Genomic DNA, 8,609 nt, shown 5'->3' on the forward strand with positions numbered 1-8,609 from the left:
AAAGTCAATGGGGATCAGTCAACGGGCGGAGGTAGTGGGCACGGGGCGTTAGAGAGTCCCGTAACTGGATGTAGAACCGCCACTGGCTGCGAGTTCACTTCGGGTCCATGTCATTTCTCCGACGCTCCATTGTTCCGACCACTTTTTGCGGAACAATGTAGCGTCGGATAATGACATGGACCCGAAGTGAACTGACAGCTTTCTACTGAAAACATCTTTCTCGAATGTTGCTGAGTTTGTTGTTGCTGGTGACGTAAAGAGGTTCTATTACCACTAGTTGAAATGGGTAGAGCGCCGCCTATCGTACCGGGGCATGACATGCTTCCACCAATGAATCAATTTTCTAACCGCCATATACTCAGACAATTGCAGTTGTACAATTGAGGAGCATAGTCGAACTATGGTTTTAATCGGTTTAGGCTTTGCATGTAAACGTACTGACAGAAACGAGAGCTGACTCGACAGTTGAAATGGAAGGCCAACAAATATCTGCCTTTTGGGTTGCATTGTTTTGTCGCAGTCCCGTCAAAGGAACCACAAACCCCTCCCCTTGTAATCAAGTGTGAATTCCGTTTTCCTCTCTCCCCCAGGCCGCGGACACCTCATACCCACACACTCGTCAACAGTGGGTTTCTTGTGAAGTATAAAACAAGGGTGTGAACCATGCTTCTGCACTTCCTTTCAAGTCGAAGGAGGGGGGAACAACAGGTTGGAAACCAGTGGGTCAAGTATTCTGCCTCTTCTTGCATTTTGTTAAGATTTTATTACGATTATTTGTGATTTTGTTTTTACCTCTCACTGATGGTGAATAACTATGTAACTGGTGGTGTATAACTATTTGCTTTATGAAATTAATCAGGGGAACCTTTTTCAGACAGTAATGTACGTTCTAAAGCCATCATCTTGATGAATTAATATTTGTATTCCTATAACAATTACTCTCATCGTCTTTCAGGATAAACCAAAGCGGTCAAATCTGCGAGCATACGGACGCGCAGTATGTCCAACAACTGCCTCCGCATCGGACTCCTGCTGTCTCTGCTCCAGTGCAGCCATCAGTCATGCAAGGCAGGGACAGCCAGCCAGTGCAAGAACGCAGACTTCCCCCCGGGAATCAACCTGGCAGGGGAAGGCTTCGACATCACCAAGATGGCCCGCAAAGGGGCCTTTGTCATTGACCTGAAACTCTGGGAGCACAAGGACAAAACGTGCACCCTGTGCCCCAACCCCTTCCTGGAGGGCAAGAAGCAGAAGCTGCCCCTTTCGGTGACGGACTGGAGGCCCAACCAATCATGCAAGATGAAGCTGTCCAGCAGCACGTACCGGTCCAGCGAGGCCCTGGTCACCTCCAGCTCTTCCTCAGTGACAAACGACTGGAAGGTGAATCTGGATTTGGCAACGGCGGGCAACACAGCCTCCTTGATGCTGGCCGGGACCGATTCCAAACTGGCCCAATACTCCATGGAGAAGACTAAGAGCGACAAATTCAGCTTCACCAGTCAAAGCATCTCCTGCGAGTACTACAGGTATGGTCAAATGAACACACGTGAAGACACCTTTCTCTGCACTCCTTTCTCCCATTTTATTGGGGGGGGGGAATTTGTCTAAGGAGGTTGAGCAGGTTGGCTGGTAACTGGAAGGTTGCTACTTCGATCCCTGGCTCCTCCTAGCGTGAGTGTCTAGGGGTCCCCGAGCAAGAGACCTCACCCTGACTGCTCCCGACGTGCTGGCTGTCTCCTTGCGTGGCCGTCGGTTATGTGATTGTGTGTATGAATGGTTGAATGTTAGGCAATGTTGTAAAGCGCATTGAGTGGCCACTGGCTAGAAAAGCGCTGCATAAATGTATGCAGTCATGCAGTCCATTTACTACGTAGTGGACAGGATGTAGGTAAACATTTGAATGAAGGCCTGTGGTTCCTTACAAGTCATTAAAGACCCCCTACATCGTGGATTCAATATTGATTCACTGCTGATGACGTTGATGTTTTTGTTACCGACGGGGGACAGCTTTCGGCTCGTACACAAGCCGAGGTTACACGAGGAGTTCTCCGCAGCGCTGAAAGACCTTCCCAAGACCTTCTCCCCTGAAAACAAGCAGCGCTTCTACAAACTGATCGACACCTACGGCACCCATTACATCACTCAGGTAAAGATAGGACTATCGCCTTTTGAATTAGGAGGCCATGAATTAATCCTCTTGCAAATATATATTCGTCATTAGCTCCCTAAAATGGATTACCATATCATTCTTTAATGTTATCCGATGATGCTACCATGCGTTCTGATTGGTCCACTGTTCCTCCCGACCTGTTGACAGGTGAAACTGGGCGGGAGTGTGAAGTCAGTGACCAGCATCAGGCAGTGCCTGGCCAGCCTGCAGGGCCTCAGTGCGGAGGAGGTGGCCATGTGCCTGGAGGCCGAGGCCGCTGTAAGCATCAGCGTCGCAAGTTTGAAATCTGTAGCGAAGCACTGCAAGAAGGACATCCAGAAATCTGACAGCAAGTCCAGTTTCTCCAGCATGTTCAACGACAGGTAAGGCCTCTGTGCTACACGTCGGGATTCTTTTGGAGTCTGACTCCTAATATAACTATTTGAGGTAGAGCGGTTTGGCTGGTAACCAGAAGGTTGCCAGTTCGATCCCCGGCTCCCGCAGTGTTGCGGTCTCTCTAAGCAAGACAACTCACCCTAACTTCTCCTAACAGGCTGGTTAGGAGAACTGGTTCGGTCTGTGAATGTGTGTATGAATGGGTGAATGTTTGGCAATGTTGTAAAGCGCTTTGAGTGGCCACTGGTTAGAAGAGCGCCGTAAAAATGCAGTCTATTTAACATCTACATTTTCAAACATACCTTTCTCCCCTAAAGGTTCACCGAGATAGAAGGAGGAAAGACCACGGAACCGGAGCTACTCTTCTCCGCGGACAAGGACCCCTCCGCCTACAAAGCCTGGCTAGACTCGGTGCCCCGGCTCCCCAACCTTGTGTCCTACTCCCTGAACGCCCTGCACGAGCTGCTTCCCGCCGAGAACAACGACGGGAAGCACAAGAACCTGCGCACGGCCATCTCACACTACATCCTGGAGAGGGCCCTGATGAGGAACTGCTCCGAGCGCTGCAAGGCCGGTGCCAGGCGCTCCCAGAGCGAGCCCTGCGCCTGCAGCTGCCAGGGCGACCCGGCTGTGACCCCCGACTGCTGCCCCTCGCGTCGGGGCATGGCCCGCGTGCTGATCACCGTCCAGAAGGCCACCGGGCTGTGGGGGGACCGCATCACCGCCACCGACGGCTTCGTGAAGGTCACCTTCACCGAGACGGTCAAGAGACAAACCCCCGTGTGGCTCAACAACAACAACCCGACATGGGGCAGCGTCTTCGACCTGGGCGACCAGGACCTGTCCGCCGGCCGGACCCTGCGCCTCGAGGTGTGGGATCAGGACAGCGGCTGGGACGACGACCTTCTGGGGAACTGTGAGAAGTTGGTGGGCCAGGGCGTGACGGAGGAGGTGTGTGCCCTGCAGCATGGCCGGCTGTACTTCAAGTGGGAGGTGAGGTGCGCGCCCAGTCTGGGAGGAGCCGACTGCATGGAGTACAAAGCCTCCCCGATGAGCCAGCAGCTGCAGAAGGCGTTCGTATCACGCCACAGCCAGCGCGTGCCCCAGGCCTTGCTGAAGGAGAACGGGGTGTTTCTCGCGGTGCCTGGGCGCCACGGGAACCAGAGTACCGCCTCCCCTGCTCTGCCGTTTTTCCCGGTACCGTGATGTGTGACACGCCGAAGTATTGTTCGTGATTTCACCTCCAGCCAATAGTTACGGCAGGCTGATGGGGTTGCAAAGGCAATGCGTAAACAAGATAACGAACGGAAATGTTTGCAACCGCACATTTTCAATTGCAATTGATTATTTATCTATATTAATGTTCGTGATATAAACAATTATTGAATATTTCTTTGTAGATGACATTACTTGTGTATGTTTTTATCCTATTACTTCCTGCTATGTTAACTGCAGCACCTGCTCCAACCACAGCGTCAACAATACAACCCTTGTTTGTAATAGCATGGTTTAATCGTCGGCTACTGCATCTCAAACCAGCATGTCTTTTGGCTTTTAGCCATGCTTGTACCACCAATTCAGAGTGTTATATTCTGCTTGAATAAAGCGTGTGGCTCATCATCCTTGTTTCGGTTTTTATTTTGTATTGAGCTGGTGGAAACTGTGGTGGTCTTGATGAATGGAGGAAATGGTTGGGACTTCCTGTCTGCGCTAGATACTTTTAAAACCCTTGAGTAGAAAGAAGGACGTTGACTTGGTGTATGCTTTATCATCGCGGACAGATGGTCGATCATCGGGTCAAACAAGTGATTTTGTTCGACGTGCGTCGGACACTTGATTTCCATCTTTGTTGACAGTCTATAGTCAACATGACGTATGTTTGCAGCAATATATATATATATGCTATTCTTGGAACACTGCACAGCGACCGAAACAAATGCTTCAGTTACACTGAAACATAATTATTTAATTATATTATTATTATTATTATGATTATGTCAGGCTGTTACAATTGTAACTAGGCTATAAGACTATCACTGGCATATATGAAGCTCTATATATAAATATCTGTTTTTGACAACCTTTAGAAGTGCCATACTTTCAGATCCTCCTAGCATTGTTATAAACAATAAATAGGGTAAAGTAAATCACGTAACAACAATAAAGCAATACTAATGTTTCACAGACAAATATACCATTAGTAGTCCTATACACTCAATATGCATCTGCAACAGTCCTCCACTAAAGTAATACAATCTAAATTAATTATATGTATATTGTCATCATCAGGGCCTACACAATCTGACCACAAGCCACCACTTCACAGAAACGAGAGCTGACTCAACAGTGGAACTTGAAGGCCAACAAACATCTACCTTTTGGTCTGCATTGTTTTGTCGCAGCCCCGTCAAAGGAACCACAAGCCCCTCCTCTTGTTCTCGATAGAGTTTGAAATCAGTTTTCCTCTGTTCCACCCCAGACCGCGGACACCTCATACCCACACACTCGTCACCAGCGTGTTTCTCGTGAAGTATTAAATGAGGGAGAGAACCATGCGTCTGCACTTCATTTCACGTCGAAGGAGGGGGGAACAACAGGTTGGAAACCAGTGAGTCAAGCATTCTTTCTGTTCTTGCATTTTGTTAAGATTTTATTACGATTATGTGTGATTTAGTTTTTACCTTTCACTGACGGTGAATAACTATGTACCTGGTGGTGTATAACTATTTGCTTTATGAAATTAATCAGGGGAACCTTTTTCGGACAGTAATGTACAGTCTAAAGCAGGGGTCTCAAACTCGCGGCCCGGGGGCCAGTTGAGGCCCGCGGGATGATATTTTGTGGCCCCCTACTTGACGTCAAAGTTTAGTGTTAGTGCGGCCCGCGCATTGTTGTCAAACGCAGATCATTGCCACGCTTTTTTATCACTTGTGATAGGGTGACCAGATGTCCCGGTTTTCCCGGGACAGTCCCAATTTTGAGTTGCATGTCCTGAGTCCCGATAAAAGCCAAAGGACGCTAAAATGTCCCGGTTTCCACCAACCACGATGAAATGTCCCCTGTTGTCAGCGATTACATAGCCAATGTGATCTAATTATAGACTTTTTGTGGCCCAGCCTGACCCAGACTCTACCTCCAGTGGCCCCCAGGTAAGTTGAGTTTGAGACCCCTGGTTTAAATCCATCATCTTGATGAATTAATAATTGTATTCATATAACAATTACTCTCATCGTCTTTCAGGATAAACCAAAGCGGTCAAATCTGCGAGCATACGGACGCGCAGTATGTCCAACAACTGCCTCCGCATCGGTCTCCTGCTGTCTCTGCTCCAGTGCAGCCATCAGTCATGCAAGGCAGGGACAGCCAGCCAGTGCAAGAACGCAGACTTCCCCCCGGGAATCAACTTGGCAGGGGAAGGCTTCGACATCACCAAGATGGCCCGCAAAGGGGCCTTTGTCATTGACCTGAAACTCTGGGAGCACAAGGACAAAACGTGCACCCTGTGCCCCAACCCCTTCCTGGAGGGCAAGAAGCAGAAGCTGCCCCTTTCGGTGACGGACTGGAGGCCCAACCAATCATGCAAGATGAAGCTGTCCAGCAGCACATACCGGTCCAGCGAGGCCCTGGTCACCTCCAGCTCTTCCTCAATGACAAACGACTGGAAGACGGATCTGGAATTGGGCAAGGCGGGCAACACAGCCTCCATGATTCTGGCCGGGACCAATTCCAAACTGGCCGAATACTCCATGGAGAAGACTAAGAGCGACAAGTTCAGCTTCACCAGTCAAAGCATCTCCTGCGAGTACTACAGGTATGGTCAAATGAACACACGTGAAGACATCCTTCTCTGCACTCCTTTCTCCCATTTTATTGGGGGGGGGGGGGGGGGGGGGCATTTGTCTAAGGAGGTTGAGCTGGTTGGCTGGTAACTGGAAGGTTGCTACTTCGATCCCTGGCTCTTCCTAGCGTGAGTGTCTAGGGGTCCCCGAGCAAGAGACCTCACCCTGACTGCTCCCGACGTGCTGGCTGTCTCCTTGCGTGGCCGTCGGTGTGTGATTGTGTGTATGAATGGTTGAATGTTAAGCAATGTTGTAAAGCGCATTGAGTGGCCACTGGCTAGAAAAGCGCTGCATAAATGCAGTCCAATTACTACGTAGTGGACAGGATGAAGGCCTGTGGTTCCTTAAAGGTCATTAAAGACCACCTACATCGTGGATTCAATATTGATTCACTGCTGATGACGTTGATGTTTTTGTTACCGACGGGGGACAGCTTTCGGGTCGTACACAAGCCGAGGTTACACAAGGAGTTCAAAGCAGCGCTGAAAGACCTTCCCAAGACCTTCTCCCCTGAAAACAAGCAGCGCTTCTACAAACTGATCGACACCTACGGCACCCATTACATCACTCAGGTAAAGATAGGACTATCGCCTTTTGAATTAGGATGCCATGAATTAATCCTCTTGCAAATATATATTCGTCATTAGCTCCCTAAAATTGATTACCATATCAATCTTTAATGTTATCCGATGATGCTACCATGCATTCTGATTGGGCCACTGTTCCTCCCGACCTGTTGACAGGTGAAACTGGGCGGGAGTGTGAAGTCAGTGACCAGCATCAGGCAGTGCATGGCCAGCCTGCAGGGCCTCAGTGCGGAGGAGGTGGAGATGTGCCTGCAGGCCGAGGCCGCTGTAAGCATCGGAGTCCAGAATTTGAAATCCGAAGGGAAGCACTGCAACAAGGACATCCAGAAATCTGACAGCAAGTCCAGTTTCTCCAGCATGTTCAACGACAGGTAAGGCCTCTCTGCTACACGTCGGGATTCTTTTGGAGTCTGACACCTAATATAACTATTTGAGGTAGAGCGATTTGGCTGGTAACCGGAAGGTTGCTAGTTCGATCCCCGGCTCCCGGAGTGTCGAGGTGTCTCTAAGCAAGACACCTCACCCTGACTTCTCCTAACAGGCTGGTTAGGAGAACTGGTTCGGTCTGTGAATGTGTGTATGAATGGGTGAATGTTTGGCAATGTTGTAAAGCGCATTAAAAATGCAGTCTATTTAACATCTACATTTTTAAATGTAGGTTCACCGAGATAGAAGGAGGAGAGACCACGGAACCGGATCTGCTCTTTTCCGCAGACAAGGACCCCTCCGCCTACAAAGCCTGGCTGGACTCGGTGCCCCGGCTCCCCAACCTTGTGTCCTACTCCCTGAACGCCCTGCACGAGCTGCTGCACGCCAAGAAAATGGATGGGAAGCGCAAGCACCTGCGCACGGCCATCTCGCACTACATCCTGGAGAGGGCCCTGATGAGGAACTGCTCCGAGCGCTGCAAGACCGGTGCCAGGCACTCCCAGAGCGAGCCCTGCGCCTGCAGCTGCCAGGGCGACCCGGCCGTGACCCCCGACTGCTGCCCCTCGCGCCGGGGCATGGCCCGCGTGCTGATCACCGTCCAGAAGGCCACCGGGCTGTGGGGGGACAGCACAACCTCCACTGACGGCTTTGTGAAGATCACATTCGCCGGGACGGTCAGGAGACAAACCCCCGTGTGGGTCAACAACAACAACCCGACGTGGGGCAGCGTCTTCGACCTGGGCGACCAGGACCTGTCCGCCGGCCGGACCCTGCGCCTCGAGGTGTGGGATCAGGACAGCGGCTGGGACGACGACCTTCTGGGGAACTGTGAGAAGTTGGTGGGCCAGGGCGTGACGGAGGAGGTGTGTGCCCTGCAGCATGGCCGGCTGTACTTCAAGTGGGAGGTGAGGTGCGCGCCCAGTCTGGGAGGAGCCGACTGCATGGAGTACAAAGCCTCCCCGATGAGCCAGCAGCTGCAGAAGGCGTTCGTATCGCGCCACAGCCAGCGCGTGCCCCAGGCCTTGCTGAAGGAGAACGGGGTGTTTCTCGCGGTGCCTGGGCGCCACGGGAACCAGAGTGCCGCCTCCCCTGCTTTGCCGTTTTTCCCGGTACCGTGAGGTGTGACACGCCGAAGTATTGTGCGTGATTTCACCTCCAGCCAATAGTTACGACAGGCTGATGGGGTTGCAAAGGCAAAGCGTAAACAAG

General features: G+C 51.0%; 2 protein-coding genes across 5 annotated transcripts; both read left to right on the forward strand.

The window, feature by feature from the left end:
- Positions 1 to 619: 619 nt before the first annotated feature.
- LOC115536985 (perforin-1-like) lies at positions 620 to 4,165 on the forward strand. Of its 2 annotated transcripts, none has more exons than XM_030348529.1 (5): positions 620 to 708; positions 956 to 1,526; positions 2,008 to 2,146; positions 2,318 to 2,532; positions 2,863 to 4,165. In XM_030348529.1, the coding sequence occupies exons 2-5, from the start codon at positions 1,000 to 1,002 to the stop codon at positions 3,749 to 3,751; spliced, it is 1,770 nt and encodes a 589-aa protein (XP_030204389.1). In that variant the 5' UTR covers positions 620 to 708; positions 956 to 999; the 3' UTR covers positions 3,752 to 4,165. The 2 variants fall into 2 exon arrangements, with proteins under 2 accessions (XP_030204389.1, XP_030204379.1); XM_030348519.1 differs by having other exon boundaries at positions 622 to 719.
- Positions 4,166 to 5,024: 859 nt separating this feature from the next.
- LOC115536972 (perforin-1) lies at positions 5,025 to 8,598 on the forward strand. 3 transcript variants are annotated; one of them, XM_030348491.1, is made up of 6 exons: positions 5,029 to 5,153; positions 5,662 to 5,694; positions 5,786 to 6,356; positions 6,818 to 6,956; positions 7,128 to 7,342; positions 7,630 to 8,598. In XM_030348491.1, the coding sequence occupies exons 3-6, from the start codon at positions 5,830 to 5,832 to the stop codon at positions 8,516 to 8,518; spliced, it is 1,770 nt and encodes a 589-aa protein (XP_030204351.1). In that variant the 5' UTR covers positions 5,029 to 5,153; positions 5,662 to 5,694; positions 5,786 to 5,829; the 3' UTR covers positions 8,519 to 8,598. The 3 variants fall into 3 exon arrangements, with proteins under 3 accessions (XP_030204365.1, XP_030204351.1, XP_030204356.1); XM_030348496.1 differs by having other exon boundaries at positions 5,043 to 5,153; positions 5,646 to 5,694; XM_030348505.1 differs by lacking the exon at positions 5,662 to 5,694 and having other exon boundaries at positions 5,025 to 5,153.
- Positions 8,599 to 8,609: the final 11 nt, after the last annotated feature.

This window comes from Gadus morhua, chromosome 2 (genome assembly GCF_902167405.1).
Source record: "Gadus morhua chromosome 2, gadMor3.0, whole genome shotgun sequence".
NCBI classification, from domain to species: domain Eukaryota; kingdom Metazoa; phylum Chordata; class Actinopteri; order Gadiformes; family Gadidae; genus Gadus; species Gadus morhua.

Coding starts and splice junctions, on each gene's coding strand:
- LOC115536985 (XM_030348529.1), top strand. CDS start 1,000: ATGTCCAACAACTGCCTCCGCATCGGACTCCTGCTGTCTCTGCTCCAG. Junction 1,527..2,007: donor ATCTCCTGCGAGTACTACAG/GTATGGTCAAAT, acceptor GACGGGGGACAG/CTTTCGGCTCGTACACAAGC. Junction 2,147..2,317: donor GCACCCATTACATCACTCAG/GTAAAGATAGGA, acceptor ACCTGTTGACAG/GTGAAACTGGGCGGGAGTGT.
- LOC115536972 (XM_030348505.1), top strand. CDS start 5,830: ATGTCCAACAACTGCCTCCGCATCGGTCTCCTGCTGTCTCTGCTCCAG. Junction 6,357..6,817: donor ATCTCCTGCGAGTACTACAG/GTATGGTCAAAT, acceptor GACGGGGGACAG/CTTTCGGGTCGTACACAAGC. Junction 7,343..7,629: donor TCCAGCATGTTCAACGACAG/GTAAGGCCTCTC, acceptor TTTTAAATGTAG/GTTCACCGAGATAGAAGGAG.